The sequence below is a fragment of the Ambystoma mexicanum genome, chromosome 6p, assembly GCF_040938575.1.
Source record: "Ambystoma mexicanum isolate Mex_15411 chromosome 6p, UKY_AmexF1_1, whole genome shotgun sequence".
Classification (NCBI taxonomy): domain Eukaryota; kingdom Metazoa; phylum Chordata; class Amphibia; order Caudata; family Ambystomatidae; genus Ambystoma; species Ambystoma mexicanum.
Genome location: NC_090935.1, coordinates 913,947,885 through 913,972,759, shown reverse-complemented (window position 1 = coordinate 913,972,759; position 24,875 = coordinate 913,947,885). Strand labels below are relative to the sequence as shown.

The following is a 24,875-nucleotide window of genomic DNA, read 5'->3' as shown; positions in this document are numbered from 1 at the left end:
CAATTTATCAAGTTGTGCTGGAGTTGGTACAGATGAATACCAACGTCTGTGGTGATGGGAAGGTTAAGGATTACGGGTGAGTATGGGATGCATTGTGTTGTCGAGGTGGTTATTTGTGCAGTGTACATCGGTTGGTGGTTCCTGAGGAGATGAGGAATGCAGTTATGAACTTGGGACATAGGGGACATTTGGGTCGGGCAAGGGTAAAATGCAAATGAAAGCTGATTTTTGGTGTTCCAGTGTGGATAAAGAGCTGGAATGTATGGTGAAGGATTGCACAGAATGTGTGGAAGGTGACAAGACTTCAGGTGTGTAAACCGCTCATGAAGGTGTGTGAGTCTCCCAAGGTTCTGTGGGATGAGATGGCACTGGATTTGTTGGATACATTTAACATTAAGGGGGCCAGAGATACGTTTTTATTGGTAGTCATGGACATGCTATCCAAACGGCCTGAAGCCTGTGTTTTGAAAGATGTGAGTTCAGGTAGCATATCCAGGTTTCTGGAACTGTTATTTTGGTGAGAAGGCTTCCCATGTAAGTGTCTATCGGATAATGGTCTGCAGTTGGTGTCAAGAGAATTCAAAGCTTTCTTCGAGTGGTATGGAAATGAACAGGTGACAACGGCCTTGTACCATTCTCAAGGGAATGGATGCATAGAAACATTTTATTGCAGAATCATGAATTCCATAAGAACTGCAGTGGCCACCAGTGGGGATTGGATCATGGCAGTTATGGAAAGGACATTTCAATATAAGCTGGCTCCACACGTGGTGACAGGCGTGGCACCCTTTGAGTTGTTCTGGGGCAGGAAGCCCAATACGCATTTTTGTCCAGGTTGGATGGGCAGATTAAGGTGTGAGGGTGTTGCTGTGGACTGGGTACGAGAAAGGTTGCATGTGAATGGGGAAAGGGGAAAGGAGAGATTGGATGAGAAGAATTTTTTTTAGGAATGTCAATGTGAGACCACACAATGTTATCAAATTGCAATTGCCGGTCAAGGTGAAATAAGGAGAATCAAGATTTTCTAAGGAGATGAAAGTTGCCAAGGATTCGGGTGTGTCCGTCATGGTCAAAGGTGGAGGAGTTTGGAGCAAATAAGGGATGGTGTTTGCCTGGAGAGGGAATGTGGGTTGTGTTTGGTGGAAGGAAGGGAGGTGTTAGGAATGTGCTTCATAGTGTGCTTCACACATGCTTTGTACAAGTGCATATAAAGTACTGTGTTGTCACAGCTCAATAACAAGCATCCAAACAACCTGGAACCTCTAGTGGAGGGTGGAGTTTGCAGAGAGGTTCCAGGTTCCACGATTGTCTGTCACTGGTGATGGCGAGCTGAGAGGTCGCTGCTCAAGACCCTCTTACTTAATAAAAGGTTTTGCTACTTACCCACTGCCTCCTGAAGAATTCTTCTTAACAGTTTTCATAGATGCATAATCTACACTAGTACTACCTATCCAGTGGCGATTTAATCTGATTGAGGGGAGTGGCGTAGGACAAAGCTCTCCTTTTCACAGCCCTCCAGTTGCCAAGTTTCTTCCATTATTAGTATAATGAAAAGCACAATAAAATGAGAAAAAACATTGTACCAAATATGTCCTCAAACCCCTTGTTGTTGGAAATTCATGTCAATTGTGGAATGATGTCCTCTGCATCAGTGTCAGTTGTAATGATTTATGGGATCACGGCACTTCTCCCCAAAGGGAAGCCCCTACCTGTGAGGCTAGGGAGGTGAGCCCATGACGCAGCATTTCCCATAGAGGTTGGGTGGAAAGCGGGATGTCACAGGGAGAGACTCCCCTCATGGGGACAAGATTGCCTGTTGCGTGATGGAACTCCCTAACCCTCCTGTCTATGAAATCCATAAAGTCTGCTGAGAACCAATCTGAAAGCACTACTGTATGCTATTGCAGTACTCCTTCCTTTCTTCCTGTAAATATTGATACCACCAAGATCAGGAAGACTAAAATGGATATACAGTTGCTATCAAGTCACCTTCCAAGAGTACTGATGGAGTTATACAAACTACTCCTTAGACAAGTACAGAAGGTACTGGGAAGAGGTGGCCTCAAGGAGGCATGAAGAATACCCAATATGAACAAACAAAGGACTGTGACACTCCGCTGGGGGGGAACAAGCTGAAGGAAATAAAAATAGGGAAAGAATCCAATGATATGATCTTGCGTAGCTTGGCAAGCGAAGCATGCGTGAAGCCAGGCAGATCCTCGAAGTTGAAACCTGGGAGCAAGGAGCTAAATCAGGGAAACAAACCTCCAGTAGGCAGGACACCGACAGTAGATTGTAGTATAATATGATATGATATGGCATTTGTAACGCGCCTATACACAAGTGTTTCTTGTCTTTTTCATGCCAACCCAGGCCTGACTGGAAGCCAACTGATGGTGGCGTGACCTTGAAGAGGTGGACTGAGCGGTCCATTAACTGGGCAGATACCGTCTGGCCAGGGACCCCGCAGAGCCAAAGCACGACAGCAGGGTGTGGAAAGAGAAGCAGAGAGAACGTCTCTTTGGAACGCATCGACCCGACACCCCAGGAAAATCTGCCGATGTGGCTCCAACAAAGACGAGGTAACAGGAGTTACGGGAGGCCTAGTAGGAGATTGTGGAAAGGTACTGCAGCTAAAGAAGACATCGAGAGTACTCTCCCTTGTCTCAGTAACTGTATCAAGAATATTAAATGGGAAGAAAGCCTCAGGAGAAATCTCCCTCATCTCCAGAGTTGGGATAGAAGTATCAAGTGTGAGGATTACACTACTAGTGTTCTTCCTCGTATCAGTCGTGTCAAAGAGACTGAGAGAGAAGAATATATTGGGAGTACTCTCCCTCAAGACTCTATCATCAAAGGAGATATTCAGGCCATGAGACCCATCTTCTTTGTCAGAGTGTAAGAAGAGATCACGGACACTAGGAGGGGAAAGAAAGAAGAGGAATAGCTGTGTGCTGGAAACAACAGGAGTGTTTGACTTTTACACAAACCCTAAGAGAAGCCTGGAAAGAAGTGCAAAAGTTGATCAAATCTGTTGCAGGAAAGTATCCAAAGTTAGCCAACGGCTAACCAACTGAACTAGGAGAAGGGAGTCATTCTTCTGGTTCTTTCACCTATAATCGTTGAATCAGAAACTAAGGTACTATTTTACTAAACAGAAGCTTGGAGACTGACCAAGTTGACCAGGAGGAGATGGCAGTTGTTGAACTGTGGGAACAGGAAAAGGGAGACATTCTCCTGGTATTCTCTACAAGTGCAGAACTTGAACTATTATCAGAGACTAATAGAAATACACCCATAGGGCTGATGCCATTGCACCAGGAAAAGGAAGTAATTCTCCTGGAGCCATGTATGTTAATGTCTTTTGTTAGTGGTAGGGTTAGAGTAGGTTTGTTTTGGACAGAGGAAGGGCATTTTTTCAGTTTGACAACCACCCTGACGACGAGCACCCACGTTCTTCTTTAGTTAGGTAGGGGAAACCCGTTATAGATTGGGGAAGATAACCTTTTTCTTTATTATTTAAATAAAGATTGTTGTAAACATGCCACCCCTTTGACTGACTCCTGACTCCAGCCCGTCACACAGGTTAAGAGCTTTGGTTGTAAGGTATTTGGAAGCCAACACTTTGATTTCTTCTTTGTACACAACATATGGGTGACTTTGCAGATACAGAGCTGTTCTAGTGATTCCAATATTCCTCCATTATGTTGCAGTAGACTCTCACTTGCTGGCTATTCCCCTTATGAATAATCTGTGGTCCCTTGCTGCACTCAGCTGGTCCATACCATGGTTGCTCCTACAACTGGGGATACTGATGTCAAAACAAGAGAGCCTATTTGAGTATTTTCATGTATCATTTTTAAAATAGATGGGGGCACAAACAACACTTCAAAAAAAGGACACCTACATCCAAATTATTCTTCAAAGCCAATTGTATAATAGCTCAGTTAATCCCCCTAAATTGTGATATAGCATACTGTAGCAATAACATTCTAGAGCAATGTGAGTTGTAGTATTATTGCTTTGAAAAATAGGCTCATAAAATCTACCATCTCCCTCACATTCGCGAATAGGTTTTATGATGCACAGTTACCATTTAAGAATAAAAAGGAACTATAGCACACAGGCTGATCATTTTGCAAATGATCCATGCATGTGCTGACTTGTAAAAACCATATGGAATTCCAAAAAGAAAAGTTATTTGTGGAATTTGTAGCATATAGATAACATGTTAAACATGAAAAGACTCGGGTTTTGCAATAAATTCATGCTTGTGCTGACTTGTGAAGACATTTTAGAAAAGTAATATATATGGAAAATATGGCATGTAGATGGCATGTTGATATAATCATAAAAATACATTCAGCTCGTGTTCCTGGTTGAGGCCAAGTTGTAAACAGACTGTTCAGATACCTACCATATTGCTTTCTTGAAAATCAGACTAATGTGCACAGTGGTTTGGGTGAAAGAACGCTTGCAAATGTCCCCTTCTAGTATACTATTCAGCTTTACATACATTAGGCTCACAATCACGCCTTAACTTTTACAATGGAGCTAATGACTTTAGATGTATTAATATGCAACTGCAAACATTATAATTATTACACCAGCTAAGGTAATCCATCATTCTATGCGAAGCTCATAGTTTTATGTATTCCTCGTGGTTTCTAACAACCTGAACTAATACCAGTTTCCCTTTTTCTTGTTTTCCTCCCCCCTTTTTCCTTTCCCTCGGATGGTTTCACAAATTTTAAATGGTTTGTTTTACTATAACCCAAAAAATATATGTGTGACTATGCCATTATTTGGACTGAAGTATCATAACACATATGCGCCCTGAAGACGACCCTAGAGGGTTGAAACACGTGTTGGCGATTTGTAATGTTTCTTTAAAACATGTTTCTTGGCGACTAGCAATGTTTCTTTAAAACATGTTTCTTTATGACCAGCGATTCATTTATGGAAATAGCTCATGATATACGCAAACAGAGTACCACTCCAGTTGACGACTAACTACTTGTTGGGTACTAAAAGTTGTTAATTTGTTTCTGTTCTATTCAAATTGAAGTACAGGGATAACCCAATAACACACAGAGAGGTTTTGAATCCCTAATAAACTCAGTTTTTTGGCACCCTTATGACCAAATTTTAATTTTGTATTTGGAAGTGAGCGCGAAATGTGAGGATACATTGCCAGACATTCACTTTGTTTTAGGGGACAGTGAGAAGTCACCTACCTTTCCTCACTACTGCTGCACACTTCATTATATTGATTGCTCATCTACATTGCAGAATGATTTGCGCACACCCAGCATAACAATTTTTCTCACATATCACTCTTATGGTTACAAATCTAAAAACCTCCAAAAAGCAGTTTAAAAAGCAGAAGGAATATCAAGAGACTTCTTACTAACAGATAAACCAAAAGTGAAAAACAAGATGACCACAGTAAACTTTATCACAACATGTAGTACATATGCTCAGATTACCAGGGGGTTTTTAAGAAAACATTGGAACATTTTACAAATGGATCAGAATGTAAGCAAACACCTGAATGAAGTACCATCATTGGTATACAGGAAAGCACCATCTATACAATATATGATTAGTCCTAGCTTTTTGAATCCACACCAACCAACAGATTTGTGCATGATGTAAAGAAATGCAGAGGGCAGACAGTTTCAAAGAGGTAAAAGGGATGCACTCTGTATACTGACTGGAGAGTAGTCAGTATGCAACAGTTTAAGGTATCTTGGCTTCAACACAAAGGTGTAAAAGGCTCTTAAAATGTCTCTAGGGACCTTCTGGAAAGGACCAGGGGGACAGAACTACAAGGTACCTTTTGCTGTAAGTGTTCTTGGTGCTCAACATGGTCTTGTAGGCTTTAGGGCATTTTGCAGGCTTCTGCAACAGAGTTTGAGACAGGAGTCAGATGCAGGTATTAGGTGGCAAGACGGTTCGGCGAGCGAATCTGGAAGAACAGCTGCAGGCTGGTTTACAGGGCGACTCGGGGTCAGAATAGTTGACTCAGTGCTAATCGGCTGTTCTGAAGCACTGGCTGAGATGACCTGTGATTCTTTCAGAGACTGCAGCTTGAAAACAGTCAGCATTGCACTCATTTGCGGATTGAGGAACTTGACTGGCTCTCAAATGTCCTTTAAGGTTCATGGTGGTAGATGCTTGTCAAGGCTTCTTCAATGGGCTTGTGTCGTCCTTTAAGGCGGACGTCCCAAAGCTAAGGCGTGTGATGCAGGCAGCTCCTTGTGCTTTGTTCCTGGTTCAGAGACCTTCTGGTACTTCCTGTCTAGGGAGTTTGTTGCAAAAGTCTAGCAGGGCACGCTGTGTGCTGGCTAGGTACCGGTACTGGAGTGATTAGAGGTCTTCATAGGTCTTTTCTCCCTCAGTTCCCTGGGAAAAGTTTATGAGTGGGATCTTGATTCCCTCTTTGGATATCCTGGCTTTCCTTCACTGGCGGAAGTTGTAAGGCAGACTGTACCTTCAGCCAGGGTCCAAGGTTAAATTATTCTTTCTTACTTTCTGTGAAGTCTTCAGATGATCTGCCAAAAGAGGGTCTCCGCCCTCTTTTAAAGCCAAGTGGGCCTCAGTGATTGGTGTAGGCTAAGCCTACCTTAGTGAACCAATCCTGGGGTCCCTGCCAACAAGCTTCTGTATGTGTGAGGTCAAAACCAGAGTGCTTTGCAACAGGAATGGTAAAGGGGTGGAAATAGGAACAAGGTGTGCCCCAGAACTAATATGGCAGAACCCTTCTCTCAACAGAAAGAGCTCTGGGCTCATTCCTTTGTGCTTCTATGTCCCATCCATCTTCCTGTCTGTTGTGTACAAAGAGTCTCTCTGGTTAATGGTCCTCCCTTTGTGGTTACTGTTAAAGCGGCAAGTCTCCCTTGAAGCTGCTGAGAGCCCAGTCTCTCTGGCTCCTACAAACCACATTCTCATTCCTTATGAATGGGGTCCCCCTAGCGGGGTGGCCTACTGTAAACAACAGACCCAGACATGACAATTCACTGCCCTCGATACTGAAAGGCGGGAACTGGCTTTAGGTTGACATAGCTACATATGAAAGGTTGTTGGGTTTGCTGCCTCCTTTGCTATCCTCTACAGCCAGGTCCTGTGTTGTACCCCTGTTGGTATGATAATCGCTGACACCAGCTTCAGGGCCTGACAAAAGAGCAGGGCAGGTGGGCCTCCCCCTTCCTTGGGATGACATTGAGCCCTCCTTGGTTGTCACATTCCCACTAAATATGACAGGGGCGGACTGTGCCTGTAGGCGGTGTCCAGACCGGAGTACACAGGGCCTATGCTTTTGCTGTGGTGTGAGCATAGGAAAATGTGTGCGGATTAGCCCCAGACATTTTCCTAAGGTTGTCTACCATCATTCCATTTAATTAAAACTTTCAAAAAGCCCAGGTGCGCGCGTGCCAACCATGCTGATGGTTGAATTTCTCTCAAACCTATTAATCTTATTCTCACAAGGGTAGTAGAGTTGTTTAATTTGAACTAAGAAGTGAAATGTCCATTCAGCTAAGTGTGCCTTTAACCTCACCCTTTCTATATGCAAATTCAGTAACCACAATGAAGTTTTAAGCCAAAGCGCTTCCTTCCGTGGACCTCTGTCTCCAATTTAATCCACCTACATCCCCTTGCTTTGACATAGCCTATGGCACAACTGATCAAATTCCCCAATAGGACTGATGGCTTTAATTGTGTCCCACACTGTTGTCAGACTTCTCACAGGAGTACAGTTTTCAGCAAAGAAACAGGTAAAGGCCCAGAGATTTCCCTCCTGACAGATTCATAATTAAAGCATCTCTTAAACACCATGGAGGCTTCATAGGGGGACAAACCGATCTACCCTCAGGGAGAAAATGATGGGGGAATAATCAGAGAGGATCCTCAATCCGTTTTCCACTCCTGAGTGGAAAGGAATCTAGGATGAAGACATCAAAATGCATCTGTAATTCACTTCTTCGGGATTGAGAAAGGTCCATGTTTCAATTAGACCAAGCTCCATCAAGACCCTTATGATTGCTTTTGCTCTTCTGAAGTCTGCCGGTGTACGGGCACAGCATTTGTCTTTCAATTGGTCAAGAACAGCATTGAAATATCACCTATAATTGTATCATTGGCAGGCAACACAGCTATCCTGGGATTGGGATCCAAGAAATTATCTTCCTGTTTCTCATTTGTAAAATAGAGTGAAACCAAGGTAACAAGATGGCCAAATAAGAAACCCTTGACCAGAAGAAATCTGCCATTTGTGTCTTTGAGGATCTCCTGCTTGGAAAAGGGAATGGCCCTGGCTGAGAGGATGGCCACTCCTTTTCTGTTCTTGCCACTTGAGGTGAAGCTTTGAAGGGGAAATCCTCTACAGTGCAAGGGATTCCGATCACAAAGGCAAAGGTTAGTCTGCTGAAACATGGCAACACTGGCATCCAGACACTGCATACAAGACAGAATACTATTGCACTTCATCAGAGAATTCAGACGTGGATGGTCAGGCAGACCATGGACATTTCAGACATATTTAATGGTTAATGTATTAATGTCTCTATACTGAGTCACAAATGCCCTACAGGGAACACAAAAGCATCCCTCAAATCCTGAAGCATCTCACCCCAATTATCTGCCACGTGACAAATTTGCAAAAAGCCAACATTAATTAATTGAATAATTCATCTTTTATAACGTGCTTAATACCAGATACCAGTCTCTAAGCACGGGACCAGCGTTTAAACCTGTGTTGCTCTGCATTGTCTTGCTTCCAAGACAATTGCGTTGCCCCTGAGCTATCGTCCTGGTACCACATTATACCTCAGCGGTTTGACCATCAAAAAAGATCAAAATGTCTAAATTTAGAAGCCTTGATTAGTCCTGTCCAGAATACCATTCTGAAAAGACTTTGGGTAAAACTAACCCCAGCATTTGCCAACTTCCCAACATCCCTAACAGAAAACCCATCTAAATTTGTATTAGATGTCCCATGATCAGGAACCCACCCATTTCCCATAGAGGCTTCACACCCTAGCAGGTGATCCATCACCATTCCTGGGGAACCTCCTACCCAGTACAGAACACTTCATTACTAAATCTATTTCCTACCTTACCACACAGACACAGGATATTAGAGAGAAGAGTTCTTACATGACAAATCTAAGTCAATATGGAAGACAAGTAAGGCAACAGTGTTGTAAAATCCTCAGTCTCTGCAAACAGAATTAAATCAGGTGACAGTGGACCCATCCTCCTTTGAATTGGCCCTATCTCCACAGAGTTTCTTCCGTTGGGTTTTTCCCTGCCCGTTTATTCTGCCTAGCCAAGCCCATGTCCATCCTTGATGGTTGTGACCAGGATCCGACTTCTTCCTTGAAGGTGAAGAGAACCCCTCTGACTGCTGAGATTGGTTCAGATAGAGTAGAGGTTCTGCTTCTTTCAAGTTGGCTGAGCGATCATTGTTGGAGGCTAGGAAGGAGCATGGAACACCCCAGAAATATTGCATGCTATGGTCTGGTAGCCAGGGGATAACCTCAGAAATAGCTTTGCATTTGTACAGTGTTTCTGAGGCGAGGTCCTAGAGAAGTTTAATATTACCAGTTTTAATTTGGATCTAGTGTGTTTTCCATGCAGCACTCAAGATCCATTTCTTGATTTGGTAAAAATTAACTTGTGTGAGAACATCATGGATTAAGCCTTTCTCTTGCTGGAACAAAGAAACCCTGTGGGTTGTAGCTAGAATTCTTTCAACATTGTACATAAGTGCAAGTATTCCTAGAAACAGATCTGGGATAAAGGCTTCCAAATCCGCTTCTTGTCCATGTTTAGCACCCTCCTTAACTGAATGTTATTACATCTACAAGGTTTCCATCATCTCCTTGTTTAGATTGTAAGAATAAAACTGCTCTTTTCCAAAGAGTTACCTTTCAGAAATTTGCTAAACTAAATTTTGCTTACAGTTTGTGTTCTCCAAATCATCAAACTGTATTACCTTCTTGTCAGGAGATGTTACTTTTAAGGTAAATTCAGTTACATTACCTTCAATCTCCTGTTACAGGGTAACTTGAGATCCAATTTTGTGGTTGGTTCATCCAACAGTGAGCCATCTTGTGGTGATTCATTAACCTGGGCAATGTTGAATATCTATTTTTTTTCCTGGGTTTATCTTGGGCAGCCATCATAAAAAGAATGTTACTAAGTACTTTTGCCTTTTTGGCCATTGAAATATAGATTGGTAAGATTCTAGAGCGCTCAAAAGATGACGACTCCAGGCAAAAGCGGAGCGTCTAGAGCTGCGCCATTCAGATTGCTGTGACCCCTCTATAGATAAGACCCTTATTCTATTTCAGGAATATGAAGTTATACCAATGTTATTTTTCAGAATAGTGGAACACAATTCTAATGTAAGCAAGAACTCTATAAGACTTTTCAGAAAGGCGGTAAGCAGTTCAAGGTAAGCTGAACCTAATGTTACGCATTTAGAATGGCAGCATACTATTCAAGGTGAGTAAAACCCTATTGGTAATATAGTGTTACACGTATTACCTGATTTTCCACTGGTGTGCCAAAGTCAAATTCGAGTGTCCTTCCACTGCTGTGCCAAAGTCAAATCCGATTGTCTTTCCATTGCTGTGCCAAAGTTGATCTAAATGGTTTTTGGGGGTAGGAAAGGTGTTGCACTTAGATGGTTTCTTGGGGTAGGAAATGCATTGCACTTAGTTGCTCTTTGGGGACAGGAAATGAGATGCATTTGGGTGTATTTTTGGGGTAGGAAATGTGTTGCACTTGGTTTCTGGGGGTAGGAAGTGAGTTGCTCTTGGATGGATTTTGGGGGTGGGCTCTGAATTGCACTTAGATGGATTGTTGGGGGCGGCAAGTGTGTTGCACCTAGATGGATTTCAGGAGGTGGGGTAGGAATGGTGTTGCACTCTTTGGCATGTACATTCAGGCAGATGTTTAGATTGATGTCCTGTCCCCAGCACGCTGAAGATCATTGGGAGAACCGGGCCAACACACCTAAAGCCCTTTGGGGACAGATTGTAAATTGCACCAAGAAGATGTATTAGGAGAGCCACTCCTTTGCTTAAAGATCCATCAGGATAGCTTGCCACTGCTCCCGGCCTTGGTACTGAACCTGATAGTTTGATATTAGCCAGCTTACAATACCTGTAAGGACAGCCATGGGGTGGTAGCTATATATGTGGAAAGCCTGCCATTGCAACTAGAAGAAAGCACAGGCAGGTTAACACATGTGGTACACTTAAAACAAATTCACTTACAATTTTAACCACGCCCATGATGCTCAAAGATATATGATGGTATCCCTCCATTGCACCTATAAATGCTTAAGCACAGCTTGCAAAATGTACAAGCCCACTAACATTGGTGAATAGATTTTATGAAGGGTGAATACCATTTGCATGGTACTCAACCTTGCTTGCGAGTATGGGGATGTTTGAAACTTTTACTTGACATTTAGTGTAAACCAACTTTGGTTGCAGTAGCTGGCAAATAAAATTTTCACTGTGCATGGCTGGCCTGTTGGGTGGCAGCAGTGCACCAAATCTGAAGTGTACTTATGGTAACATTTTACATAAAAAACAGGTAAACATTTTGTCATCCGTCACCATGGGGCGAGTTCATTTCTTTTAGGTCGAGTATGTACACTAAGGAACTCGCCCTCCAGGTCTAGTGGGATTTTTACAAATGTGCAAGGTTTGTTAAGGTACCGATTGGAACGCACAGTGGTTGCATGCAACTTTCCTTGATATTGCGCTTTATAGCCTTTAAACCAAAAAAGGAGACATTTGTCCTCCTAACATTATTAAAGAATGCGCTGGCTCACTGGCCCCTCTCTTAACAGCGTTCATTAAAGCCTCATTTGCAACAGGTACTGTCCCTCCCAGCCTCAAAGAAGGATGGGTGCGCCCATTACTAAAAAAAGCCTCCCTGGATCCTACTTCTCCTAACAACTACCAACCAATCGCCACCGTCCCGTTTCTCCTAAAAATCCTGGATAAGCCGTCTCACAACCAGATTCAACACTTCCTTAAATCTAACTCCATCCTTGGTAAAAGGCAATCAAGATTCTGAAAATGCCATGGCACAGAAACCGTACTTCTAGACCTTAAAACCAAATAACAGAAATTATGGACAGAGGTAAGCCAGCTCTCCTACTTCTGGATCGGTCTGCCTCCTTTGATCTTGTGGTTCACAAGATTCTTACCTCTCATCTCCCTCATGCAGCACAATTTTCCAAAGAAGCCTCCTCGTGGATTACTTTCTTCCTAGAAGGAAGAGCCATGGAGGTTTTCTCAAACCAGGCAAGTGCAGCTCCCACCACCTTCCACTGCGGAGTCCCTCAGGGCTCATGCACAGATCCTACTCTTTACAACCTGTTCACTAAGCCACTCTTCAACAAATTGGACACCCTGAGCATAGCATACACAAACTATGCCGACGATACGCAGGTCCTCCTACCTCCCTCAGGCTCTTATGACCAAGACGCTGCAGCCCTCCATCAGAACTACGACACTATCCAAGCCTGGATGGCGACAAATGGGTTATGTCTTAATGGAGATAAAACCGAGAGTATCCCTATTGGCCCCAAAGAAACGTTATCCAATCTAGGTAAAGAATATAGTAACTTCACAATCGATAACTCCATCATCCCTGTCTCCTCTTAAGTTTAGACACTAGGGGTGTACCTAGGTGCCACACTGTCGATGACCCAACAAGTTAGTGCCATCGCTGTCGTCTCTGCCCACGCCACCAAGCTAATAAATGCAGTAAAACTCTTCCTATCCAAACAGAACTGCTTTTCAATAGCTACAACCACCATTGGGGCTAACGTAGTTTATTGTAATATTCTTTTTGCAGGCACTTCAGCAAAAAATCTAAATGGACTCCAAGTCATACAAAATAAGGCCCTCAGAGCAGCACTAAACATTCCTAAAAGAGACCACATCGCGCAGGCCAGGCGAGCTACTCACTCGCTACCCGTTAAGGAACGGATCACCTTCAAGACCCTTACCCTTATGCACAAATGCTTAACATGCACTGCACCACCCTACTTATCAGAGACAATCGCCAGAGCCACCTCCTCACGTCCTAAAAGAAATTGCCACACCAACCCACTGCATATCCCTCCCATCAAAAGGGCCAAAGCGGGTGGGATTGGTTTCCCTCATATAGCACCAAAACTATGGAATGCCCTACCCAACACACTCAGAGCTGAGACCTCCCTCCCTGCCTTCCGGAAAATGCTAAAAACCATTCTCTTCAACTAACTCAGCCTTTTCTGACCTTATCCTTCCCCATCTTTCCCCTCTTGTACTCTGTATGCAACCAATAATGTATTTATTTTCTGTACGTAAATAGGAATGTAATATGTAACTAAGCATGCTGTCTTGTAACAGCGCCACAATGCCTTTGGGCTGTTGCACGCTTTATAAATGGTAATAAATAGCCTGCTTTGGTTAGCATTTGTAGAACGTGGAAAAAATGCTGCAAGCCGATAAAGTCTGTTGTGCTCAGAGAATCCCATTAGCCTAGTTTCCATGATAGCTTGTCTGTCCCACCTGGAAAATGTTCTAGGAGAACCAGTTTATTGCACTTGGTGGACTTAACAGTAGTTTCCCTTACGTCTACCAAGTAAAAAAGACTGGTTGTCCTAGAACATCTTCTACGACGTCTATAGTGCCTAGAAAATTCTACGAAGGTAGCTGGCTTTTTCTTCCTCACAGAAGATCAGATGACACAGCAACACCAAAGACAAGCTCAATCTGAGCTTAAGGTATATATAAACGCACCACTTCTGTGAACATCTGCCGCAGGCACGGCTATCCATCCACGCACTCTAGAATGCAGCTATGACTAGGACAAATTCGGTCTAGATGGTCACATACACCAGACTTGCCTCAGCACCTCTGCCATTAGTATACAGCGACAACCTACGACAAAATCGGTCTAGCCGGGCCCATATTGAGTCTCCGGCAATTGCGCTCTGTCATGACCTCCTTCAGCACTCACCGACTTGCCTGATCTCTTGCGTTGCTTACTGGAGCCTAGCCAGCCCTCCTAAATCCAAATCCTGGCCAAATGCACACACACATATTAAGCCTCCTCTTAGAACTTTCCGATTCCTGGACTTCAGTCCCGAGGGTGTTCTTATCTCAAAGTGCATTGAGGCCATACAAATGGGAAAAGGCTCTATATATAAATGACTACTACAACACAATACAAAACAATACAAATGAAGAAGAGCAGGCATCTTTGATAATTGGACTTTTACAGCACTAAGGGGCATCCAAGTCTGCCCTCGTTCCAGCACAGATAGTCCGAATGAGGGTCCTATTGGTCAACAACCAGATTGCGAGTTCAGGTCTAAAGGAAGCCTTGCTCCTAATATCACTTCCTCCATGTGACTGTGCCTTTAGATGTCTGTAAGATTTGGTGTACAGATTGCTGTCTGTGCCACTTCAAAGTCCCACTCACATCCACTGTGGATAGTCGGGTGCAAATGTTGAGTTTTATGTGAGACTTTTTCCGACAGGTCGGGCCATATGAGTTGTACCCCAGACCCATAATATGTACCCTTACCCCTTCCAAAGGAGCTGCAGAGCCCTCATCTCTGTAGACCCCGGGCCAGCCCCCTCTATGATATCACAGGTGCTCCAAAAACAACATAATCAGGTTTTCTTGCCCCCCCACCACTACAGCCACCAGAGTAGCATGCCACCCAGTGTCCTGCTTTCACTCCCAGAAGAGATCAGGCCATGCAGGAATCAGTGCCCCAGAGCATCATCTTTGGAAGCGCAGCCACAGGGAAGTTCTCGAATCATGCTGTAGAAGGATCTCCAAGGCTGGGGCAGGGGAGTCACTGGTCCCCTGATTTTCTGAGGCCCCAGTACATCTTCAAAGTCCCATTACAGGGTCGGGAAACACCCTGCAAAAAGCAGAAGAGGCCGAGGCCGGTGGAGCCAGTGGATTATACTTTATCAACGGTTCTTGGACTTTGTGCAACCAACTGCCACATACTAAACACAATGCCTGGTGGTACAGTTTAAGCCCTCTTTTGATTTGCAACAGATCCTGGGACTCTAATCAACTTTTCCATGTCACACACTTACAAAGATCAAGATCGTTTTATTGCATATTTTGTAATTGCTCGGCAGTAAGTATGAAACATACTCCTACATCCCATCCCCTTTCCTCCATATTTTTGGGACATTCCGTCCATGGCGGTGGGACCGGAGCACATTTGAGGCATCAAAAATATTTTGTTGTCCTTCCTTTAGTTTTACGCATATCACCTTTCAGTCCTTTTCTCTGCGCGGTTGGGGTCAGATGCACTTGCATCGTAGGGAATTTTTCTTTTTTGTTCCCTTGTCCTTCATCTTCCTGCTCCGGGTCCACAGTCTTCTTTCCTCTGTGTATGCCGGAGCATCTGGGATTTGTGTCCTATTCATGCGAACATTGTTTTGCGATGGTCATAGCTGCATAGCCCTATTCTCTCTGTCTGGAGTGCTTGAGCCCGCAGCACCGGTGGGAATCTTGCTTCTACTGCGACTCCATCTCCGTCCGGGCACTCCAGACTAGGCTCACCAGGTGGGAGGAGATGTTCCAACAGCTTCCTCCTCCACATTTACAGCAGTTCGACAAAAAAAGGAAGCATCCAGTAAGTTCCTTCCTTTTTAGGGCACCCTGGCCAGGGAACTCCTTCACAGGGTATTCTGGTTCCAGGAGGGGCCCAAGTGGCTCTGGTACCAGGGTTCTCCCTGAGGTGTCCCGAAAAGGATCTAACCTGGATTCCGGAGTGTGCTCCGAGGCCCCCTGTTAAGGGGCGCAGGACCGGTATATTCATCCGAGGTTCCCCATCTGGGGACTAAGGTTAAGCCCAACAAGGGCCTCCTTCAAGGGCTCTGACTACAGGGGATGACCCTAAGCCTTCCCACAAACAATCTTGTGGTCGAACCGATCCTGCTGAGGGGTCAAAGAATGAGGGCAAATGCCCCAAGTCTTCAAGTACCGGCCCTGCCGAGGTTCCCTCACCAAAGGCTAATTCTTCCACTGAATCAAAAGGTGCTCAAAGGCACTCTAGATATGCTGATACTGACTCTAGTGAGGTTCCCTGTCACAAGGCTAAAATGTACAAAAATGCCCTGGAAACCCCTGTGGTTACATTGGCCTCACTGACACCTGTGACGCAGATCACCTCAGGCGGGGACAAGGAGGTTCGTTCCCTGTGGTCTGAGGCAGCCATTTTGACAAGCTCTTTCACACCAACGTTCTCAACGGCTGTTGCAGAGGGTCCTATTTTTGGAGCTGAGCAGTATTTTCCATGGAATGTGGACAATAGGAATCCATTCTGCCCTCCAATGGATTGGCGTGCTTGGTTTCCGCTGCCACACACACTCTTGCTTCCTCCTGCGTCCACTCCCTTAGTTTATGTGGATCCAGTTGGTGGAGGGCCATCTTGGCAACCAGCCTCTTCACAGTCCTGAGGGTATGCCCCTCCAGAGTGGCCTCTTCCCACTCCTGTGCCCAGACCTTCCTCTGAGGACGCGTTCTTTGGCAAATTTCAGGACCTAATGCACTCTGACCTCGATGAAGGCATACTTTAAGGGTCTATTCAAAGAAATGTATCCTAAGCCTCTCGAGCCACAGCTTGCTCCTACTACCCCTCAGCTGGTTTAGGTAGTGCTGCCCCCTCCTCTTCCGGTGGGGCCCGCTCCTCTTCTGGTGGGGCCCCCTCCTCCACTGCCCCAGTGCCTCCACTTTCACCAGTGCTTAAGACGCCGGTTGCGCAGACAAGTATGCCCACGGGGTCCGAGGTACCACATGCTGTGGATCAGTTTTCTGTTCCCGCCATAATTGATGAGGACAAAGCAGACCAGAATAGTGAAAACCCGCCCCACTCTGTCAGAGCCTTTCATGACTGGGTCGTGGATATGATGGCGTTACTAGATATTCCGATACCTGAGCCTCCGACTCCACAAGAAGGTGTACTTTAAGGAGCCTTAACTCTTATGACACAGGAGCGCTGGGACCTGTTCCTTCAAAAGGATGTGCTAGCTGAATCCCACAAGGTCTGGGAAAAACCCCATCCTGGGCAGCATGTAAATAGGAAAATTGATGCTTGCTACAAACTACACTTGTCAGAAGACATACCCTTGACTGCATGTCCCCTCCCCTAATCAACAGTGGTGGCAGCAGTTACGCTCTAGTCTAAGCTGTCCTCAACATCCCCTACGGCTGCCTGTGAGTTCCTGTCCAAAAAGGATAAACTTCTCGACTGTATTTTCTAATTCTGCTCTTCAGCTGTGCCCGGCCAATACCAAAGTCATCCTTGCAGCAGCAAATCTCAACTGTGGAAGGAGATTTCTGCATTTCAGGAATGTATCCTTCAGGACAGGCTGGAAGACTTTAAAAAGGGCTTATCCGATGCAAGAGTGCTGGCTCAGGATATGCTGGTGGTCGCAGGCCATCGTGTAGACACTTCTGCTCGGGGCCTTATGGTTTGAGTAGACATCTCCCGCCAAGCATGGTTGCATGCTACAACGTTCTCAAAGGAGGTTCAGGACAAAGTACTTGATCTTTCCTTAGAAGTAAAAAAGGCAAGCACGCACACAGCTAAATCTTTGTTGGTCCTTGCCAAATTCCCAGCTAAAGCGGCCTATACGCACAGAGGTTGGGGACCCAGACAAGGTCCTTCTCAGGTTTCAGAGGGTTCCAGGAGCTTCGATCACACCGGGCAGAAGGTCCCTTTTGTGAGCCTTGACGCAAGCATCAAAGGCAAGTGGCCGGTTTTTCTCTCGGTCATCAACCAGGTGGTCTTGCCACTAATAAACCATCCAAATAATGTTTTTCATCGGTCTCAAAAGACTCCGGTGGGAGGACGTATATCATCTCATCGAAGGTGTGGCAGACCATCTCCTTAGACCGGTGGGTTTTGCCTGTCGCCCAAGTCTGCTTTCGCTTACCTCTACCTCATACCCCACCCTCTCACCCTCCTCTTCAGCAGACTGGGTCGCCTTCCCTCAGAGCCATAGTACAGAAACTTCTGGACATCAGAGCGGTAGAACCTGTTCCCTTGTAGGAGCAAGGGGAGTCCTATTACTCCTTACTGTTTACAGTGCCCACACCCAACCAAGCTGCCCTTCGCACTATCCTTGACCTCTCCAACTTCAATCTTTTCCTATCCCAAGAGAAATTCAAGATGATTACGCAGAGTCAGATAAGGTCCTTTCTCCGGAAGGTCGATTGGCTCAGTGTGGTAGATCTTCAAGACGCTTACATGCACATCCTGATCTGGGGCCCACATCGAAATACCTTTGGTTTTCTGTGGGAACAGAACACTTCCAGTATTGAGTGATGCCATTTGGTCTCAGCTCGGCACCGCATGTCTTTACGAAGATGATGGCAGTCATTGCAGTGTTCCTCAGACTGCAGGTAGTTCATGTCTATCCATATTTGGATGATTGGCTTCTGCGGAGTCGTTGCCCATGGGCTGCAACGGCCAGTATTCGGTCAATCCTCCAGCTCCTGTTCCAACTGGGGCTGTCGGTAAACTGGCGAAAACCATCTTTGACGGTTTCTCAAGATCTGATTGTTCTAGGTTTCCGGTGGGATACTGTCGTTGCCAGAGTGTTCCTACCATAGGACAGAATTGCAGATCGGTCGACCACATGCAAGCTTTTCCTCAAGTCCTCCCGCATGTCAGCCTGGTGGTAGCAGAGACTCCTGGGGTTGATGGCTTCATGTGTGTTAGCCCTACCCCTTGCAAGACCGAAAATGAGGTGTTCTTCAGGGTGGCTGGTCCTAGGCTGTGGACCCGGACTCCAAAATTATTCTGATTCCATCCTCCATGATGGCAGATCTTCAATGGAGGTCGTTCGACAGCAACCTTTCAGTGAGAACCTCCTTCCAGGCGTCCTGCCCACAGGTTATGGTTACAACAGACTCCTCCTTCCTAGGGTGGGGAGCGACGCTGCATCACCTCGAGGTGTACGATCTGTAGACGCCTCAGGACAGAATGTCTTATATACATTACCTAGAACTCTTGCCAGTTATTTGGCATTGAAAGCTTTCCAGCCCTCTATCATCAACAGTGGTGCGAATTCGTACAGACAATTCTGTAGCAATGTTCTACATCAAAAAGCAGGGGGGCACCAGGGCTATTTGGAATTGGCAGTCCAGCACAATCTCTGGCTACAGGCTGTACATATTCTGGGTCAGAACAATGTGCCGCCAGTCTGTGGCGAGTGGAAAATGAACAGCAATGTTCTTATCAAGCTTTTCCAGCAATGGGGTTCTCCAGCGGTGGGCCTCTTTGCGACAGCAACAAACAGGAAACTGCCACTTTACACTTCCAGGTACAGTCTCAGAGCATTTCCTTGGAGGAGGCCCTTGAGATTCCTTGGGACAACATAAAGGCTTATAAATTCCCACCTTTGCCGTTGATTCATCGGTCGCTCTGGAAACTCAGGAGTGCTTCCAACTGCACTCTATTCATAGCTGCTTGGTGGCCAGCCACGTTCAGGTTTTCAGAACTCCAGCACCTATCGATATGCAATCTGATCAGGCGCAGATTCCCGACCTCCTCCACCAGAGCAATCACCAGGTGTGGCACCCCTCCCCACAATCTTTCAGCTTGGCAGCCTGGTACCTGAGTTTAGGTCCTTAGCACAGTTTAACCTTTCAGAGGATAATATGCGCATAATTCAGGCGTCACGTAAGCACATAAGCCTTCTACGAGGGCTCAGTACAAAAGTAAATGGCTTTATTTTTGTCATTGGTGTCTAGATAAACAGCTTGATCCTCGACAGACTTCTATTGACTGTGTCTAATGTTTTATATCAGACTTTGCGGCCTCTGGCAGCCACGTTTTATCGTCTAGGGCGTATCTATCAGCCATTGCAGCTTATCTGTCTTCAGACAGTTGCTCTTTTTCACTGGCAACCCCAGTAATCAAGAGGCATTTCGCAGGTGGTCTTCACCTCTTTCCTCCAGTCAGGCCTCCTCACCTGAAATGGGGTCTGAATGTGGTTCTCACTGCTTTGTGTCATAAGCCATTTCAACCAATGGCCACTGCCGAGCTCAAGTTTCTGTCTTGGAAAGTGGCCTTCTTGATTGCGTTAACATATACCAGAAGAATAAGTGAGCTTCAAGCTCTCTATCGAACATCTGTTCCTAACTTTCCACAAGGATATGGTTGTGCTTTGCACTCATCCTTCTTTCCTTCCATAAATTGTCTTGGAGTTCTACATTCAATCAATATCCTTACCGGTTTTTATTTCCGAACCCGGTCTCGGATGCAGAGAGGGTTCTACATAACCTAGATGTCAGACGAGCTCCGAGGTTTTACCTCGACAGAACAAGCTAAATTAGAAGTTCTTCACAACTCTGTGTTACTTTCGGTGACCCAAAAGTGATACCGGCTTCGAGAGCGTCCATCTCACGCTGTGTCGCTTCATGCATTTCAGAGGCTTATACAATTTAAGGCCTTCAGCCCCCAAAGGGTGTTCATGCACATTTGGTCTGTGGCAAAGTGACCACTGTTGCCTTACACAAATATGTCCCTTGGGCAGTGCTTTAAGTGGGGTAAGAAATTGAGGGGGGGCCCTCGTTTGGGGGCGTGGCTTCCATCGTGGGAGTGGCCTAAAAGTGCACAAATCATAGTAAGGTGCGCAAACAAATATATAAATGTATTTGAGCATTTATATATTTGTTTGCGTACTACTATGGTTTGTGACTTTTCAAGCCTTCTTTTATATACATAGCAATGTTACATATTTCTATGTTTATAAAAGGTGGCTTGTAAGTGCACAAAGCATAGTAAATTACGCACACTTGTGTGCTTATCTTACTATGGTCTGTGTACTTTTCAAGCTGCCTTTTATAAAAATAGACATTTGTAACATATGTCTATGTTTATAAAAGACTGCTTGAAAAGTAGGCATCTTTTATAAAGCGTTGAGGACGGACAAAACCCAGGGTGGCTTTGTCCGTCGACAAAGCTTTATAAAAGATGCCTTGAATTGTGTACGATTCAAGCAGTCTGTTATAAACATAGACATATTTCTACGTTTATAAAAGATGGCTTAAACGTACACAGTTGAAGGCATCTTTTATAAAGCCTTGCCAAAGGAGAAAGGCGCCTCGAGCTCAGTGATCTCTGCTCTGAGCAGAGATCACAGACCCTGAGGCGTCTTTCACCCTCTGCGAACCCGCGGGCTCCGTGATCTAATCTGCATATTTGATCATGGAGCCCGCGGGTTCGCTGAGGGTCAGTGACCTGGCGAGGGAAAACTAAAGGACTCTAGCTTCCTCTGATGGCCCCTCAGATGAGGGGTCATCAGAGAAAGTTACAGTGACTGACGGAAGTGCCAGCCAGGCACAGCAACGGTGTGCCTGGCTGGCACTTCTGTCAGCTTGCCTGACATTAAAGTGGTGGGCGCATCTCCCGTCGCGGCTGCGGCCGCGGCTGGATAATGCGTCCTGCCATGGCGTGATGAGGTCGGGGGGCCCCGGCAGGGCCCCGGCTCAGCCCCACTTTTTGGAGACTGCCGGGGCCCGGCCCCGGCAGGCCCCGGCCCACTTAAAGCACTGCCCTTGGGAGTCCATAGCCAAGGTTGCTATGTGGGCTTCTCCTTTGGGTTTTTGCAGACACTATTGTATTGACCTGAGCTCCGAGGCTGATCCCAGTTTGGCCAAGCAGTTCTAAAGAACCTGTTTGACTAAGGGAAGTTTTCATCCTCCCGTTTCTTTGGTCAGTGCTCGGGAATCTCCCAAAAGTATGAAGGAAAGTGGACGGGATGTAGGAGTATCACGAAGTTGCTCATCGTAGTGAATACCTTACTCCTAGTCCATAGTCCCCTTTCCACAATAAGCCTGTCCGTCGCCCCCTCTAATACATATCCTCTATTTTGCTAATGCTCCTTCGACTTTGGTGATAGAAAAGGACTGAAGGGTGAGGCGCATGGTGGAGCTCAGGAAGGCGGGGTTATGGTCACCTGTGGTGACCCTGAGTAAAAATAAAAGTAGGACAACAAATTATTTTTGATGCTTCAAAAGTGCTCCGGTCCCGTCCTGATGGACAGAATGTCCTAAAAGTATGGAGGAAAGGGCACTATGGACTAGGAGTAAGGTAGTCACTACGGTGAGTAACTTTGTTATACCTGCATCTATGTGTATTGACCACAGCCTGACCGCCCAACTTTGTGCACTTCTCTGATCACCTGTCCCGTTTTCTTGCTTAGCAAGAGCACCAATAGCCTCTCTCCTGAACAACCTACTTTATGTGCACAACAAAACTGCTAGCCACAACTTACTGTCCGATTGCCACTCCAGCAGGAAAAGGAAGCTCTTTTTCATGCCATTTGGCAGGTTATAGAGGCTGCCCATCCCACTGCCAAAAGGGCTAGTTAACGGATTTGTGCTGCCCAGTGAGAAGTGACACCTTTGTCCACCTTTCCAAAGAAGCCAGATTTTACAATTTGTAGTGCTACAATGCCACCACAGGCAACCATCTGCTGGTATCCTCCCAGGCAGCGGCCTACAATTGGCTTATTCGGGCACCAGCCATGTGTGCTAATGGTATCAACAGTGATTAAACATGAAGTTACCCATGAAGGGTGGAGTGGTGACAATTGCAGAACCATTCATTTAAAATGCCTCTGTTCCGTGGCGTGAAAAAGTGGAATGGAAGGGTGCTTGTACAGATTACAATAGTTATCTGAAATTTAAGGACATTTTCATAGATTGGTGCCAGCTGCCATTCAACCTGCGAGAAAGGGTTTCTGGAGTCTCGGGAGCATAGCTCAGGGGCAACGCGCTCGTCTTGGAAGCTAGACGACACGGAGCACCACAAGGTCGATCCCCGGGTCCGAGCTTAGAAACTTCTGGTTATTAAGCGCATTATAAATAACCTATCAGATCATATAATGTCAGACGGTGTTTGATGTGTAAAAGCACAGCATCCTATCCGAAAATGACATGGGAAGCAGGGTGCGAGAAATTGCCCAACAGATACAGTAGGCTAACATGTTAGGTTTGATGATCATATTTATTGACATGTTTTTCTTCTCCGGATGCATAAAACATTTGCGATTGCATACATTCTGGTTACATTCTATTTGTTAGACTTTTAAAATATTAAGGCCACTAAGGAAGCCCTTGATTCCCCACTTCTGAGGCGGTAACAAAGAACACGTACACAGCTGGAAGGCTATCAGAGAATACCTCACCAGTGTTCTCACTCAGCACTCCACATCCAAATGGTTCACCTGTTCTGCTAAGAATGTATGTTTAAGGAGGAATTGCATATGCTTGTTTTCTTAACGCTAAACTGTCATTCTAATGCCAGTTTACATATTTCATATTGATAAGTCTCAGAGCCTAGCCGGAGACTAGGCCAATAGCTGTGTCTTAATGCTAACAATTAGCCACCTGGCACCAGGCTTGTTTTTAGAATCAATGTTCATTTTTGGTATATCAAATGCCTTTGTATTTGGTCTCTGCAATTTACATTTGCATTAAAAACATTGTTTCATTATTACAGTGGCGAAAAGAAATTAAGTTTAAGTGATGGTTCAAGTTGCTATGGGGTCAGGAAGAATATGGAAAATGTAACGTAATGAGTAACGTAATGTAACGTAACAGACTATAAAAATAGAAACTGATTTTTGGTGTATAAAATATGCCCTTGACTTGAACTGGATATGTCACACACCATAGCATAGCCTTTAAACAAAGTGTGCGCAGCAAATAAGTTCGTTGACAGTGTGCTATAGGGCTTCTGTATATAAAAATGTCTCTTACAGTTTTTATTGTACATCCGGCTCCCGATGCGTGGAGTATAACAAAATAAGAGTTCATCTTTCTGTTGAATTTTTACAAAAGTATCCAAAACGCTGGCGAACGGCCCTTGAAGACTGCATTGTAATCCGTTCAGAACTCCGAGACGTCTGTGTTTTTCTGTAGCCAGTCACAAATGTTGCTGTTCATTTTATCGAACCATTTCGTGTTCGTCCCGTCCCTCGCGTTTTGCAACACCTCCATGGCGGACTGTTTGTCGTCATTATCGCTCATTGTGGTGTTAATAAACAGCTCTATCTAAATGGAAACATACATGTTTATTGTTAGATATAGACACTGATGTATTACAGAAGTCACATGCAATTTGGTTGTCCAATTCGGGGGCATAAATGAATATTTGCTTTTTCTAAACCATAACTACTGTTTGGATTTTTATAATTTGAAAACTGTATTTTAGGGGGCACATACACTCTGCGCGCGCTGCATTAACACAAATTATATTTACACATTTGATTTACAAAATTATGTCTCCACTTGTTTGTGCCAATGATGTATGGAAGTGGAGTAAAACACTGCATTGTGTGGTTGGGTGAATTTACAAAGGTGAATCGGCCTGTGTAAATGCCTTTCACAGGCAGGCTCAGGCCACATGGAAAAGGGGTTGCGCACCTAGTGTAGACTAGAGCATCTATTCCAGCATGACTAGTTAGGACAGCAAGTCTAAATTCTAGTAAGCCCAGTTAGCAGGATAAGATCAGATTCCATTTTGCCCAGTCTACCCAATAAAATCAGATGTCACAGACCTGGTCAGTGAAGCAAGGGCAGATTACATCATGCCCAATTCATCCAGCAACACCAAGTGCACGAAGCTCAGCTAGGACAGGTTCCATGATGCCCAATTAGCACAGTAAGGGCCTCATTATGAGTTTGACTTCCCGGTGCCACCGGGAGATTCCTAGTCTGGCGGCCTGGGATGTCAGGTGCCGGTAAAACGTAAGTCTCCATTTCCATAGGACTCTAGGGGAGTGGGGACACGGAAGCACCGT

The 24,875-nt window shown here is 45.2% G+C and overlaps 1 protein-coding gene across 1 annotated transcript in view; it reads right to left on the bottom strand.

Moving 5' to 3' along the window:
* Nucleotides 1–23,058: 23,058 nt before the first annotated feature.
* The window catches only part of LVRN (laeverin), a 933,533-nt gene continuing 931,716 nt past the window's right edge, over nucleotides 23,059–24,875 (bottom strand). The window contains exon 20 of the mRNA XM_069625536.1: nucleotides 23,059–24,126. Within this exon, the coding sequence (XP_069481637.1) occupies nucleotides 23,962–24,126 (165 nt within the window). The 3' untranslated portion in view covers nucleotides 23,059–23,961. The remainder of the gene's footprint in view (nucleotides 24,127–24,875) is intronic.